The sequence below is a fragment of the Muntiacus reevesi genome, chromosome 2 (assembly GCF_963930625.1).
Source record: "Muntiacus reevesi chromosome 2, mMunRee1.1, whole genome shotgun sequence".
Taxonomy (NCBI): domain Eukaryota; kingdom Metazoa; phylum Chordata; class Mammalia; order Artiodactyla; family Cervidae; genus Muntiacus; species Muntiacus reevesi.
This window is the reverse complement of record NC_089250.1, coordinates 180,742,222-180,756,889: the sequence shown is the minus strand read 5'-3', so window position 1 is coordinate 180,756,889 and position 14,668 is coordinate 180,742,222. Positions and strand designations below refer to the sequence as shown.

The 14,668-nt window shown below is 66.8% G+C and overlaps 3 protein-coding genes across 10 annotated transcripts in view; 2 read left to right on the top strand and 1 right to left on the bottom strand.

Annotated features, from left to right (window-relative positions):
* MRPS34 (mitochondrial ribosomal protein S34) lies at positions 1–1,312 on the top strand. Its single transcript, XM_065924017.1, has 3 exons — positions 1–401; positions 550–592; positions 682–1,312. The coding sequence occupies exons 1-3, from the start codon at positions 81–83 to the stop codon at positions 972–974; spliced, it is 657 nt and encodes a 218-aa protein (XP_065780089.1). The 5' UTR covers positions 1–80; the 3' UTR covers positions 975–1,312.
* Positions 1,313–1,507: 195 nt separating this feature from the next.
* NME3 (NME/NM23 nucleoside diphosphate kinase 3) lies at positions 1,508–2,720 on the top strand. The gene is made up of 5 exons (XM_065924019.1): positions 1,508–1,656; positions 1,740–1,870; positions 1,982–2,083; positions 2,156–2,268; positions 2,364–2,720. Exons 1-5 carry the CDS (start codon positions 1,611–1,613, stop codon positions 2,479–2,481), a joined length of 510 nt encoding a protein of 169 aa, XP_065780091.1. The 5' UTR covers positions 1,508–1,610; the 3' UTR covers positions 2,482–2,720.
* A 48-nt stretch (positions 2,721–2,768) lies between these two features.
* Positions 2,769–14,668, bottom strand: part of MAPK8IP3 (mitogen-activated protein kinase 8 interacting protein 3) — a 41,293-nt gene continuing 29,393 nt past the window's right edge. For 6 of the 8 annotated variants that reach the window (XM_065924002.1, XM_065924007.1, XM_065924003.1 and 3 more), the window contains 22 exons: positions 12,409–12,466; positions 11,980–12,132; positions 11,233–11,314; positions 10,078–10,208; positions 9,590–9,646; positions 9,330–9,500; positions 8,632–8,758; positions 8,258–8,353; positions 7,990–8,148; positions 7,355–7,520; positions 6,940–7,122; positions 6,650–6,839; positions 6,435–6,551; positions 6,283–6,363; positions 6,128–6,195; positions 5,867–6,015; positions 5,359–5,530; positions 5,172–5,285; positions 5,011–5,049; positions 4,647–4,826; positions 4,387–4,536; positions 2,769–4,312 (listed from right to left, as the gene is read on the bottom strand). In XM_065924002.1, coding sequence (XP_065780074.1) covers positions 4,191–4,312; positions 4,387–4,536; positions 4,647–4,826; positions 5,011–5,049; positions 5,172–5,285; positions 5,359–5,530; positions 5,867–6,015; positions 6,128–6,195; positions 6,283–6,363; positions 6,435–6,551; positions 6,650–6,839; positions 6,940–7,122; positions 7,355–7,520; positions 7,990–8,148; positions 8,258–8,353; positions 8,632–8,758; positions 9,330–9,500; positions 9,590–9,646; positions 10,078–10,208; positions 11,233–11,314; positions 11,980–12,132; positions 12,409–12,466 — 2,765 coding nt within the window. In that variant the 3' untranslated portion in view covers positions 2,769–4,190. Of the gene's footprint in view, positions 4,313–4,386; positions 4,537–4,646; positions 4,827–5,010; positions 5,050–5,171; positions 5,286–5,358; positions 5,531–5,866; positions 6,016–6,127; positions 6,196–6,282; positions 6,364–6,434; positions 6,552–6,649; positions 6,840–6,939; positions 7,123–7,354; positions 7,521–7,989; positions 8,149–8,257; positions 8,354–8,631; positions 8,759–9,329; positions 9,501–9,589; positions 9,647–10,077; positions 10,209–11,232; positions 11,315–11,979; positions 12,133–12,408; positions 12,467–14,412; positions 14,425–14,668 lie in introns of all 8 variants that reach the window. The other 2 variants (XM_065924004.1, XM_065924010.1) reach the window with 1 other exon arrangement.

Sequence of the window (14,668 nt, the reverse complement as noted above, 5' to 3'; positions counted from 1 at the left end):
CCGCCGCTTCCGGCGCCAGGCGGGTCTGCAGCGCCGCGGCGGTGGCATCTTCCGGCCGGACCGTGGAGGCCGCCCCGGCCATGGCGCGCAGGAAGGTGCGGCCGCGACTGATCGCCGAGCTGGCCCGCCGTGTGCGGGCCCTGCGCGAGCAGCGGGAGCGGCCGCGCGACTCGGTGCGCTACGCCCTGGACTACGAGACGCTGATGCGGCCGCACTCGGGCCGCAAGCTGCCCATGCGAGCCTGGATCGACGTGCGCCGCGAGAGTCGGCTCCTGCAACTGCTCGGCCGCCTCCCGTTCTTCGGCCTGGGCCGCCTGGTCACGCGCAAGTCCTGGCTGTGGCAGCACGACGAGCCGTGCTACTGGCGCCTCACGCGGGTCCGGCCGGACTACACGGCGCAGGTGCGCGCACCGCGAGCTCTGCGCCGCTCCGGGCCCCGCGCGGCTCCGGCGCCTCCCCTGCGAGCCGCTGAGTGGGAGGGGGTCTCCTGTCGCCCGACCCCTGGGCGAGCGCTTTCCGAGCTGACCTCCTCGCCTACTTGCTTTACAGAACCTGGACCACGGGAAGGCCTGGGGCATCCTGACCTTCAAAGGTAAGGCGTCGGAGACTCGGTGGGGAGGCTGCCCGCAACAGGTTGTTCCGGCAACATCTGAGCAAAGGCCCCCGGTCTCCTCTCCCCAGGAAAGACGGAGAGTGAGGCCCGGGAGATCGAGCAGGTCATGTACCACGACTGGCGGCTGGTGCCCAAGCACGAGGAGGAGGCCTTCACCTCTTTCACGCCGGCGCCGGAGGACACGCCGCGCCCCGTCCCCTACCCGCCGCTCCTCCGGGCCATGATTCTAGCAGAGCGACAGAAAAACGGAGACCCCAGCACGGAGGAGCCCATGCTCAGCCTGGAGAGGATACGCACTGATCCCTGGGACTATCCTGAGAACCAGGAGGCGAAGAAAAAGACCAAGGGCACAGCAGTCTAAAGTGCGGGAAAGGGCAGGCTGCCTGAAGAGTGCAAGACGGTGGGCACCCCTTTGGGTCACACCTGAATCAGCCCCCTTGGTATCTTGGATCTGACCTCCCCGCCCACTTGTCGACGTTCTACGTTTTCGTACAAAGGGTGCGGTCTGCACCTTATCTCCTCTGTCCCGGCTTCCCCAACTCGCAGATCTGACTGCCAGAAGTGGTTCCTGGGGGCACGCTGGAAGCAGCAGGGCAGCAGGTGTGGAGCCCAGTGCTGGCCTGTCACTTCCACCTTGGCTTCCCCTCCCACGACCCGGGCAGAAACAGAACGCGAATAAAGGCACATGAAGTAACCTGGGATGTGGCTTCTTTTGAGTTTGGAGTTGGGGGGCCAAAGCGGGCTGGTGGCAGGGCTTCGGGGAGGAACAGGCTGTCACTGCTGTTTACGACCCTCGGTGCGGAGACCCAAGGGGACTGGGGCGGCCCGGGCGCGGCCGTAGAGGTCCCGGTGTGGGCGTGGACGACAGGCGCCGCCTCGCCGCGCCCACCGAGGCTGCGGCTCCCAGCTACCAGGCCGCTTTAAGCACAGGCTCCGCCCCGGTCCGGGCACCGCCCCCGCCCCGGGCCCGCACCGCCCTCGCCCCGCCGTCGCCATCATGATCTGCCTGATGCTGACCATCTTCGCCAACCTCTTCCCGGCGGGTGAGCGTCGCGGGCCGGGCCACGCGGGGCGGGGAGGGGGTGCGGCTGGGCCTGACGCGCCCCGACCCCGCCGGTCCCCGCAGCCTACACCGGCGTGCACGAGCGCACCTTCCTGGCGGTGAAGCCCGACGGCGTGCAGCGGCGGCTCGTGGGCGAGATCGTGCGGCGCTTCGAGAGGAAGGGCTTCAAGCTGGTGGCGTTGAAGCTGGTGCTGGTGAGCGCCGGGGTCTCCAGCCGTGGGGAACGGGGCGGGGTCTACAGGCGTGGGGCGGGGCCCCGGGGGCCAGGATCCCCGAGCACGTGGCTTGTCGCCCTACCTCAACAGGCTTCGGAGGAGCTGCTTCGGGAACACTATGCCGAGCTGCGCGAGCGCCCCTTCTTCGGGCGCCTGGTCAAGTACATGGGCTCCGGGCCGGTGGTGGCCATGGTGAGTGTCGGCGGGCGGGCGGGCAGGCGGGCAGGACGCTGACCCAGCGCTGACCTCCGACCCTGTCGGCAGGTGTGGCAGGGTCTGGACGTTGTGCGCGCTTCCCGGGCGCTCATCGGAGCCACGAATCCGGCCGACGCCGCGCCCGGCACCATCCGCGGCGATTTCTGCATCGAGGTCGGCAAGTAAGTCGGGTTCCGACTCTCCAAAGTGGGCTGCGCGGGGCCTTGACCGAGCTCTGCCTGCCCCGGGCTGTGCTCACGCCGCCTCTCCCGCACAGGAACGTGATTCACGGGAGCGACTCGGTGGAGAGCGCCCGCCGCGAGATCGCACTGTGGTTCCGCACAGACGAGCTCCTGTGCTGGGAGGATAGCGCGGGGCACTGGCTGTACGAGTAGCCGGGCCTCTGAAGCGGGCTGCGGCTGACCCCGCCCCCTCCAGGCCCCACCCCGGAGCTCAGAGCGCCTGTCCTGTGGTAGCCCCGCAGCAGCCTTCCGGAGGGCAGGTGGGTGCCCGCCTGCCGAGCTCTGGTTGCCTTCCTGCCCTGGATATAGCTTGCCTGGAAACGCAGCAGGGCACAGCTCTGGTACTTGGCTTGCAGGGGCATTTGTTTTTATAATAAACGGAAGAAAACTTTTGTGCTCCAGTTGGTTTGGGCCCAGGGACACAGAAGTATGGTGTTAAGACATTTATTACATACAGAGCAGATACGTAGGGTCACTTGCAGGGCCAAAGCCTGAGGAGAATCATCCCAGCCCCTTCCCCTGGCTGCACCCACCCGGCTCACCCCCAGGTCACCTCAGGCCCCCTGAGGACAGAGAGGGACTTGACGGACATCACAGTGGAGAGTGGCAGGGCATGGGGGAAGCCTGCAGTGGAACCGGCTGGGCTCGGGGGGCAGCTGCCCAGGGTCTGTGCTTCTCTGTGGGAGGGGGTGGGCAGCAGGGCCTGGGTGACCCTGCCCAGTGCCTGGAGGAACAGAAGTGAGGCCTGGGCAGGGGGGGTAGCTGTCCAAGGCAATGCCCCTCGGAGCAGCAGGCACGGACGCCTAGCAGCTCCTCTCCTTGGCCTCTGCTGAGCAGAGTCAGCCTGTCATCAGGGCCCTGACAGGAGCAGGCCGCGCCACTGGCCCCAGGCACTTAGTAGCGTGTCTTAGGAGCGGGCTCCTCAGAGACTGCACCAGAGGCAGGCCCTGGAGCACTCCTTCCCATCACCCTGAGGCTGAGCCTACATCCAAGGACTGACCCCAGGAGAGGTCAGGCCCCCCCCCCCCTTCTTCCTGAGGCCTGGGCCTGCCCTGGCAGCCTGAGAAATTCCACCCTAGGGGCTTCCGAGAGGGGTGGGACTCAAGGGGCCTGCTCCTACAACGTGGGTCTTTGCCCAGGTTGAGCCAGTGGTGAGGGGAAGACACAGGTCAGTGAGGGCCTAGCACACGGGATGATAACAGGGCTCGAGCTGGATGAGGGCGTCTGTCTGTCTGTCTGCTCGAGCAGCTGCCCCAGGGAGCTTGGTTACGTGCTTTCATGCCGGTTCCCGGGGTGGCAGGGGTTGGGGTGGGGGGAGCCCAGGGAAAGTGAGCGGCTGGGCCAGCTCCCTGAGGGTTGGAGCCCCGCTCTCGTGGACAGCAGTCAAAGGCAAGTGGACCGAGGGTAGGAAGACTCAGCAGGGTTGAGTCCCTGCTTGCTCCCCGGGGGGACCCTGGGAGAGAGTGATGGGAGTGGAGGGCCCAGGGTGGAGCCAGGGCCAGGGTGTGCCCTGGCCTGATCCCCCCTGGGGTTCTGCCTCGCTCTGGCCCTGCAGTGCTCTGGGCCTGGAGGACTTAGGACCGGGTGCCGGCCAGGAGCTGCTGGGAAGCCAGTGTTCCAAGAGGCTCTGCACCTCCCTGGTCAGAACGCTGCCGGCTCCCCGCCCCACCCCCAGCCAGACCAGCTGCTCTGCCAGCTCGCGGGGTGGGGGGAGGCCCCGGGCCTCAGGTGAAAGCTGCAGGTTGAGAGGTCAGAAGTGGGGTGGACGGGCGCCTGGCCGCCCTGGGGCGGCGGTGGGCAGGTGGGCGGGGCGTATGTACAGGTGCGGGTGGCATCAGGCGGGCAGGGTGGAGGGCCGCAGCTCACTCGGGGGTGTAGGACACCTGCCACACGATGATGTGGCTGCGCTCGGCCTTGGACAGCACCGGCTTCACCTGGCTGACGTCCCCCGCACCCTCCTCCGGCTCGTCGTCCTCGCCGTCGCCTGGGGAGAGCACGACTGCGTGAAGAGGCCGCCCGCCCGGGACGCCCCGGCCCTGCCCCGCGACACGCACTCACCAATGCGGAAGTCGATGTAGCCCTCCCCGCCGCTCAGCACCAGCACGTTCTTCAGCTTCTGGGCCTCGGCATCTGTGGCGGTAGCGGCGGGCCCGGGGCCCTCGGATGGGCTGTCGAGCACGCTGCCATTCAGGGTGGCCAGCACGTTCCCTGCCGACAGCACAGGGTCTCAGCGGGGTGTCGGGGGCCCCACGCAGTCTCCTGCCGGGGCCATGCTACAACCCTGGGGTGGGGTGGAGTGGGGGGTGCCGGGAGCTCACCTGGCACTGAGACGAAGAACTTGACGGCATCCCGGTGGCCGTGGAAGCAGAGCTGTGCCTGCGCCATGGAGCAGTAGGGGATGAAGCTGCTGGCTGCCCGGTCGCTGCTGTCATCACCATACACATGGATGATGCCGCCGGGGCGGGCCCCCTCTCCCGACGTGGGGGACGTCTTGTTGGCTGAAGAGAGAGAGGGGCTGGGGGCGCTGAGCCTGCCCACTGGGCGGGTCAGCCTTCCAGCAGGCGAGGGATGGGGTGGGGCCTGCCTGGGGCCCACAGCCAAGCCAAAGGCAAGGCCATCTCAGCCCCAGGGCGTCCAGGATGGGGGCCTCCTGAGAGCAGAAGGCGGGCACTTTGGACTCACCTCTCAGCCCCAGGAGCTGGCCTCGGTGCAGGACCACGGCTGGAGAGGGTGAGGGCGAAGCAAGGAAGGGAGAGAGACCGGTGGTCACAGAGGGGCAGCCTGTGCCCCGCCCGGGACCCTGACGTGCGCCCACCGTCTCCGCAGGCGCCTGGGGTACTCACTCTCGGTCAGGGGGATGGAGATGACGACTCCGTTGCCGGTGCCTACCCAGAGGCGGTTGCCCGCGATGAGCAGGGCTGTGATGCGCACGAAGGAGAAGCCTAGCTTTCCTGTGCCTGTGGGGGCGGGGGGTGGTCAGCGGGCAGCCTCGGGGGACCCCTGCCCCCACACGCTGGCCAGTGCCCTCACCCAGCATCTTGCTGACGTAGGGTTCGATGTCCACGTCCTGTAGGTGCTGGTGGGTGTGGGCATGGTAGAGCCTCAGCGTGGAGTCCAGGCGGATGGACACCCAGACCCCGTCGCCGATCCACGCCAGCTGCCGCACTTGACTCTCCCGCCGTGGGTGGGCATCAAACGACTTCTGTGGGGTCAGGGCAGCCCATCAACGGGGTGGGGTCCCTGAAGCTGCCACAGCCAAGTGTCCCTGAGGCAGCTCACAGCCGCCTTTCAGGGCTTCGTTGCCCTCTCCTCCTGGGGGCCCCGGGACCTCCCCACAGCCATGCCAAGGGAGGTGCGTGGGGCCCGCGCAGACTGCGACTGCTGTCAGGGGGAAACAGCAGGCGGGCTCCAGGCAGACAGGCATTCACATCCCGGCCGCCCTTTGCTGGCCCATGACCTCCGACGAACCAGTCGCCCCCCTGAGGGCGTTTCCTGCAACCCCGCGAAGCCCCTGTGTGGGAAGCCCTGCCACACTTGCCTCGATCTGCATGGTCTTGGGCTGGATGACGTGCACCTTGTTCTTGTAGCCGCACCAGACGCGGTCGTGCACAACGGCCATGCAGCGGATGGAGTGGTGCGGGTGGCCCAGGTCCATCAGGTGGTAGTTGCTCAGGTCCCACTGGCCGTCTGCAGAGAACCCACAAGCCCTGCTCAGGCCTGGCTGGGCTGCCTCTGCTCACATGGGGGGTCGCACCCTGAGGGGATGTCAGGCCCCCCGCATCCCCAAACCAGGTCTCACCTTCACCCCGGTGGAAGATGGCCAGTGTCCCGTCGGCCAGAGCCACCAGCACGCGCCCCTTCACGTGCCTGTGACGGGAGGGCAGGTGGGCGGTGAGCTGGGCTCAGGCCACTGCCTTGGGCCCTCCCTGCCCACCCCCCGGCGGGGTCACGCACACCAGGCTCAGCACCGAGTCCTTCAGCTTGATGGAGTGCAGACACTTCTTCCAGTTGGCCACGGCTGAGTGCACATAGAGCCTGCAGGAAGAGGCTGGTGGGCGGGGGTGCCTGGGGGCCCTCCCCACCCCAACCCCTGGGGCCCCACCTACCAGCCGTTCTGGGCTCCCAGCCACATGGTGGGCGCAGCGCTGGTGCTGCCCGCGGGGTCCCCGCTGGGCTCTGGCTCGGGCTGCGCGCCGCTCACGTCGGCCTCCGGCCCGTTCTCACTGTGAGGAGGATGGTGGCTCCAGGGAGGTCCATGGAAGCCCGGTCCCCACCCCCGCCAGTCCCCCCCATTTGGCTGCCCCACCCTGAGAGAGCCCACCTGTCAGGCTGGGCGCTGGGGGCCGGGGTGGGGGCTGGGTCCATAAAGACATGCTCTGTGAGGGGCCCAGGCCGAACGGCAGCTGCCTCTGCCTCGCTGGACCCTGCGTCTGGCACCTCCGTGGCCTCTGTGGCCTCCTCCGTGGATGGAGCTGGGTTGACCTTCCCATTGGCGACAGCCGACACTTCCCCTGTAGAAGGGAAGGGTGAGAAGAGACGGCCACGGGCCTGGCCTGGGACTCACCCTGGCCCTCGTCCAGCACCGGGGTGTCCCCCGGGCCCAGGACTCACCCTGGCCCTTGTCCAGCACCGGGGTGTCCCCCCGGGAGGAGCAGTTGCTGCGTGGTACGTTGCAGCGCGTGGCACAGCCCACCAGCGTGATGCCCGCCAGCACCCCGTCCGCGCCTGAGTCCTCGGGGTTCACATCGCTGTCCAGGAAGATCTCCCCTGGAGGGTAGTCGCTGTCGCTGGCGGCTGGAGGGAGTCACAGCCGTCACCCCGCTCTGAGGAGCCCCCGTGACACCCCCCAGCTCCAGTCCTAGTGCAGGTGTCTGGGAGGGGAGGGGCCGCTGTGATGCCACCCCACCTCCTTGTCCCAGGTGAGCGCCGCACTGGGGTCTCCGCCTGTGTCAGCAACAGGACGGGGCAGGATGTGACCGCCACTGAGCTCCCCCCTGGACGAAAGCTCTGGGGATCCAGCACCCACCGGGGATGCTGGAGATGCAGAGCACGTGGGCATTGCACACGGTGAACTGGTCCACGACGGTGCCCGGCTGGTTGGCGTCGATGACCACCACTTTGCTGGTGGTCAGCGTACTGGTGAGGATCCACACGCGGCTGGAGGTGGCATCCGCCTCGGGGAGCTCCTTGGCCTGTTTCCAAGCACAGGGACCGGCTAGGGCGCCCACTACTCCGGCAGCAACGGGGGCCAGTGAGGGGACCCCACAGTCTCTCAGGATCTGGCCTTGCCCGAGGCCTCAGGGCACCTGAACACCCTCCCCTGTGGCCAGGACGGCAAGAAGGCAGAACTGTACTCTGTGTCTAGGTCCAGGCACTCAGGGCCTCACCTCCCCAGAGGAAAGCTGAGCTCCCAGCATTAAGGCACTGACTCCCATCTCAAGCGGAGGTGAAGTGAAGCCCCAGCATCCAGCCCCTAGCCCAGCTCCCCAGCAGGCAGAGACGTTGCTCCAGCCCCGCTGCCCTAAGCCTCCGCTCCTCCTCGCTGCCCCGCCCACCCGCAGCGGACCTCAGGTGAGCCGGGTCTCCGGCCACTGTCCCCAGCTGTCCTCCAGACTGGGCGCGGCAGAGCCCTCTGGTCGGCAAGATGCCCGCTACCCTGACCTTCTTCTTCTCGGGGGACGCGTGGTTGCTTTTGGTCTCTCCTTCTACTTCCCGGTCGCAGGTCAGAGGGTCGCGGCCCGGCGCGGGCTTGACTCCATTCCCAGGGCCGTCCTCACTAAGCTTCCAGCCGCTCAGGTTGACGCCCGCGGCACACCACAGCTGGGGGAAGGCGGCCGTGAGGTCTGGGAGCCGAGCTCCCCCCGCTTCCCTGCCCTCCTGGACGTAGCTTCTGGGGACCTCTGCCGCCTGGCGCGCTCCGGGGCCTCACCTTCATGGTCGGGTCCTTCTCCACCAGCGGGCGGCAGTACACGGGTACCGGCACATTCTTCATGCGGGTGTCCTCCTGGCCCCCGTTGGGACTCAGCTGCAGGAATAGGGCAGCGCGCGCTGTGGGCGCCAGGCCCGGCCGGCTCACCGGCTTGCGGCTGCAGTCAGCGGCCGGGTCCTGCGGGCGCGCACTTGGGACCGCCCCGCCCCTCCCACGCCCCGCCTCAGCTTGTACTTGGGACCCCGCCACGCCCACGCCCCCGCCACGCCCAGCACCTGTTTGTACCTGGGAGCCCGCCCCGCCCCAGCACCTGCTTGTACTTGGGACCCCGCCCAGCACCTGCTTATACTTGGGACCCCGCCCCGCTCCAGCACCTGCTTGTACTTGGCCGGCAGACTCCAGCCGCAGGCCTGCAGCCGCCCGTCGTCGTTGCGTACGTGCTCGCGCACCTGGCGGTACTGCTCGCGCTTCTGCTCCCGCCGCGCGGACGACGTGCAGTCGCTGGCGGGGAAGGGCGGGTGGGTCACTGGGTTTGCGGGAGGGCGCCCGTGCCCCGGGGCTCCCCCTCCTGGACCTGCACCGCCTTCGCCGGGCGGGCATCTGGCGGCTCGGAGGCCACTCCAGCAGCTGCCCCGGCCCAGGTGCCCCTGTTGCCGTCACCGCTCCTTCCCCTTCCCTTCTGGGAAAACCCCCACAGGCTTCTGACCTTGCACAGAATTACCCATTCGGCCCTGGACCCAGATTCTTAGCTTCAAAACTAAGGACAGCACAGAATTCCAAACACAAACTCATCCCCCAGGAAGAAGCTTAAAACTGCAGGAAAAGTTCCTGTCAACTCCGAGAATCTCTGTGGAGCAGAGGGTGCAGGAGTGCCTGGTGGGGCCTAGGGTCGCTGCTGGCTGCCTGGTGGGGGTCACCAGAGGAGCAAGGTCCAGCCCCTGGGGCCACGCGGAGGGAGTGGGGGCAGCACGGCCTCGGCCAGGGATGCCCAGTGCTCCCATGGGTGTGCACACCTTGGTGGGACCCAAGAGCAGCACGGTGGGGGCTGGAGGGGAGGGCCTGGGAGACTCACTCATCTGGGAAGAACTCCAGGGGCCGGCTGCCCGCCGAGCTCTGGCACATGCCATGGTTGCGGCGCTGGCTGAAGCCGGCTGTGGTGGGCGACTTGTAATGGATGTTCACAGAGGGGTACGAACGCTTGGCTGGAGGCGGGCTGGACGAGGAGCTGAAGAGGCGGCTGAAGCTGTTGGTGAGGCAGAGGAGTGAGGGCAGGCCCAAGGGGCGGCCTCCCCAGGGGCCACTGCCCACACCCGCCCATAGCCCCCAACTCACAACTGCCAGATGGTGGACTTCTTCTTCTCCTGGACAGACGGGTGCTCGCGGGATGCTCTGCAGGGAAGGGGTGGGGGAGAGGCCCTGCTCAGCCTGGCCCAGCCTGACTCTGCCCTGCCCAGTCCAGCCAGCCCCCACGCCATCACTGGGCCCTCCTGCCTCCCTTGCTTCAGACCCTCCCCCTGGACACAGGCATGGGAGCATCAGAAGAGAGGGGCTCCTAGGTGTCACCCATCATTTCCTAGAGGGACCCTGCTGCACTGGCCCCCATGTGCCCCAGCCTCTTTCTAGCCCAGAGGGTGCATCCCCTGGCCAGACCAGGGCTGCACCAGAGGCCCGGCTCTGCCGGTCCCTGCAGACCCACCAGGGAGGACCTGGCAACCTCAATCCTTCGGGAAGAGAGAGGGAGGGGGAGGTCAACCTCAGTTTCCTCCCCAGGACCTCTGAGAGTGATCCCCGCCCATGGCCACAGGAGCCTGGAGGCCCACCTGATCATCTCAGTCCACCGCACGGCCTCCTGCAGCTCCATCAGCCGCTCTTTGTACTGGTTGCGCTCCATGAGCACACGAGCCATCTCCACCCGCGTGAAGCGGCGGCGCTGAGCCATGGGGATCTTGTCCTGTGGGGAAAGGGCTGCTGCTTAGCCGTGAGGGACTGCCTCCGGGAGTGGGCACACCCCAGAGCGGTGTCCCCATGGGTCCAGGCAACGCGGTGGGGAGGGCTGGGCACAGGACAGCACCACCCATCCAGGAAGGGTCCCCTTCTTCCTGGAAGGCCATGTGGCACCCTCCAGGGCCACTACATGGTGTGTTTTTCTGGAAGCTCCTGGCAACCCCAAACGCCCTCAAGGCTAACAGGTGGGACTGACCCATGGGCACAGCAGTTTAAGAGAGGATCTGGGGGAGGTCTGGTAAGCAGGAACTGGGTCACTATGTCAGAACTCATTGCTTGAGGTACCAGTGGAGCTGCCGTCCCTGGCAGAACCGTGTCCTCATGCAGCCCTACCTGGGGTTGCCCTCCCTGAGTGCCCCCACTACCAGCACTCGGAGTTCACAGGTGTGCTTGCAGCCTCAGGCTCCATACAAGGCAAAGGCATCGATCGGGCGCCTCCCTCACCAGGTGGGTGGGCCTTGGGGAGTGACAGCTGCCCAGGACACCTGTGGCTCTGTCCCCTCCTAGAGTATCTGGAGGTGGGGGCTGCATAGGGTGGGTCGGTGAGCAGCTAGTTTCCCAGGTGCTGGTTGTGGGACTGGTCTCCCAATAGGTGTGTCAAACAACCCCAGAGTAACAGCTGATGAGTGTGAGGTTAGCATCCAAACGTCACCCTGGGTTAGAGGCCCAGGACCGCCCTCTGTGTAAGGAGGGCAGCCAGGTCGCTGGGCCGGGTGAGCAGGGAGAGCCCGCCTGTGACTGCGGGCAGCCCACAGCTACTAGGACCTGGGTGAGGGGGCATCCCACAGAGAGGGGGGCTGGTTCTGACCTCATAGAGTCCGGGGGTGGGGTGCTGCTGCTGGGTGCAAGCTTCACACAGGAAGCATGAAGAGGGCCCAGAGACCACAACTAGGGCATCCCACTGACCACCCCAACGCGCCCTGCCGCGCCCCCGACCCCAGCCCGCCCCACACGTTAATAGTGGAATATACCAGTTCTGTACAGAGACAGCTGCTTACATCCTCCACCTCTTCTTTGGGCTCACGGTGGGCAGTGATGGCCTCCGACTTCACTCTGTGGCATGAGGATGGAAGCGGGGTGGGAGTGAGGCTCCCCGGGCACCGCTCGGGGCTGTGTCCCACCTCTCAGCTGCTCGCAGGGCTCTCCCCTCAAGCTCTAGGCCTTGAGCATTCCTGCCGGCGCCCTGGGCCCCCCACGCCCCTGCCCATGTGCTCCCCGAAGCCCGGCCAAGGAACAGGACCTCCAGGCAGCTGGCCAAGCGCTGGTGGGAAGGCAGTGCTGGCTGGGGGAGACCTGGCCCTGGGCCCCACAGACCCCGTACAGGCGCCCCCTGCCTCGGGCCCGTCCCTCACACCTCCCTTTCCTGTCTGCAGCCAGAGGCACCCGGTCGGGAGAGCGGGGTGACGATGGAGGAAAAGGCCACAGGGAGGTGCAGAGGGCTGAGGGGGACCCCAGCCATTCCTGGGTTGACTGAGGGCGAGGGCAGGGGGCAGCGCCGGGACCCACAGCGGCTAGAGGCCCTTTCCCCTCTCCCCTCCTCCTGAGTGAACGGCTGCGCGTGAGGGAGGCGGGAAGGGCCGGCTCAGCCGCTGGATGAGGGCCACCCACGACGGAGCGCTGTCCCTCTTGCAGTACTCCCGCAGGCGAGGGGAAGGCGCGCCCTGGGCGGGGCCGGACCCCGCCCTCAACGGGAGCCCCGCCCTGCGGGCTAAGCCCACCTCCTCAGCTCCTCCTCCAGGTCTTTGATGCGGTTCTCCAGTCTGAGCTTGGCCTGCCTGGCGGCCTCCAAGTCACCCTTCAGCGCCTCCTGCTCCCCCGACAGCTGGTCCACCTTGGCGATGAGGTCGTTTTTCACCACGTTCAGAGCGTTTCTTTGAAAAGGCAGAGAAAGGCGAGCTGCTGTGTGCATTAAGGGATGGGCTCTCAGAGGGGGCTGCCCACCCTGGTGATCTGAGCACACATAGCCTGGTCCCAAAAGTGAATGAGCGGTGACAGGTGGTGGTGAGAGGCTGTGACCCCCACCACCCTCTCCCCAGGAGGGTGGGCTCAGTCCAGTGGGTCCAGGTTTTCCCTACAGGCCACCCTGCAGGCTGGGTGGCTGCAGCTGTTACGGGAGCCCCTGGCCCGTGGAGGGAGGGCATTCTTACTTGGTTTCTAGAAGCTGTGAGTTCTCCAGCAGCAGATTCCCCACTTCCTTGCCCATTCCTGAAACAAAGGGCACGGAGTTGTCACATGTGCCTGGTGAAGCCAGACCCTGATGCCCATCCCTGCCTCAGAGTAACAAACGTCCCCCTGGGGGAGGGAGCGCAGCCCATGCTAGAAGGACCCTACCCCCCGGGGCCGACGAGAGGGGCCAAGGACCAGAGGCCCGAACTGCAGGAAGACACCAGGCTGGGCCACCCCGGTAGAGGCCTCTGTTGGTCACAGCACAGGCTCTCCACCAAGCAACACAGTCGGGGAAGGGCCTGCTGCGTGTGAGCCCGTGGAGCCTCAGCCTGGCCTCTGCAGGGCACTGGGCAGGTCCCCAGGTCCTGGTGGACACCACAGCCCTGGGCTGACTTCTGGAGCTCAGTGATGGGAATTGCGACTGTCTACTGACATGAAGTCTGCAGACCAGCAGGGCCTGGACGGCACTCCAAGGGCCTCTGCACACCCTCCTCCATCTCTGCCCACCCCACCCAGCATCACCACCCTCCCCCAGCAGCACAGAGGCTGACGTTGTGATGGGACAGGGCCCCAGGCCCAGGGGGCGGGATGGCCCATGGCCTCAGCGGGCTGGGAGCAGACCTGGGGGACCTGGCCCGAGGGTGGGACCCGCAGGGGGCAGAGGCAGAAGTGAGGAGGGCAGCACTCCTGGGGCGGGTGTCTGGTGGGGGCCCAGGAGGCCACAAAGCCCCAGAGCATGGCTCATCCTTTAGGACAGCCTCCGGCGCAGCCTCCCCCACAGCCTAACGGGGCCACGGCACGAGGTGACCCTACACAGGGTGCCCAGCCTGGGTCCCCTGCTGTGTCCATTCCCAACTCCCCGTCCCCAGCGGGGCCTGCCTGCCCTTCAGGTGGGACGCAGCTGGCCCCGGGCACAGGTTTTCTGAACTAACGGGGCTCAGAGACGCTGAGGTCCCCCAATCCACCGAGGGCCTGCTCCTAGGGGGTCAGGTGCCCACTCGCCACACCTGCTGGGGGCCCCACACCCCCGCCCAGAAGCCATGGCCCTGCTGCCCCCACGCGCCCCTCATCAGGCTCAACAAAGCAAATGGCTTGGGAAGCGTGAGGGGGTGTCGGGGAGGCAGAGGAAGCCAGAAGTGGGGAAACGCGTACTGAACCGGGACCTCGGCCTTACCAAAAAAATCATCGCGCACTATGAGCGCCGTCCCAGTCCCACGGGAGACGGGCGACCAGGGCGGGAGGAGAGGGAGAGAAGAGAAGCGCGTTAAGCCCATGTGATGAGCAGGCGGCGGGAGTCAGGGCTACTGCTCGTTGGGTTAGGGGTGCATGCGGGAGCAGGATGGCGGGGCAGAAAGGTCACCCTTGGGCAACACAGAGGCCCGCCAGGCCAAGAGCGCCAAGGGGTGAGGGGAGGCTCAGGGCAACACAGCAGACATCTGACAGTAAACTCCTTGGAGGGGGTGGGGGTTAAGAACGGGGTCTCTGCAAACAAGGGGGAGCTGTGCCCAGGTCCCGGTGCCTTTGAGTGGGTGTGTGGGGGATGACCATCTGTGGGTGGTCAGGGCCCCAGAGCCTCTGCTGAGAGCAGTCAGGCATGGCCATGGCTCACGTGCCCCGGGCAGAGGACCCCTGACTTCCAGGGTGCACCCAACAGAGAGGAGGCACCCCAGAATGAGGCCTGCATGCGGTGTCCAGTTAACCATCAGCCCTGCAGAAGCTGAAAAGACGGCCTTGGAGGAGAGACCAGGTCCAGGGCACGGCAGCTCCCCCTCACTTGTCAAGGTCCCAGTCTGCGGGCTAGTGGAGCAAACCAAAACAAGCTTCGGAGCAGCAGTGGGCTGGTAGCAGAAGCACATGTGCCTTGGTGGCTGGGGCCGGGGTCAGGTGGGGACGGGCTGCAGCTGGGGTGTCCCAGGGTGCCACCCCTCCACCGGGACACCACCGCGGGGAAGAGCGGGCCGCAAGTAGACAGCAGAGATACACACCTGAGAACTCCCCTGCAGCCACGTCCAGCGAGGCATGGAGAGACCGGGGGTGGGGGGGGGGGGGAGAGAAAGCGATAAAGGTCAATTGGTGACTGAAACCAGCAGAATCAAGAGACTCTTGTTAAAGAAAAAGCAGCAATGACCAGCCATTTGTGTGTTGAAGAGCCCAAAAGAGTACAAGCGGACGTCCCCAGGCCCGTGGGCGCCAACTGCCACCCGAGGCAGGGCCCCCATGGGAAAGGGGAGGCCAGGACAA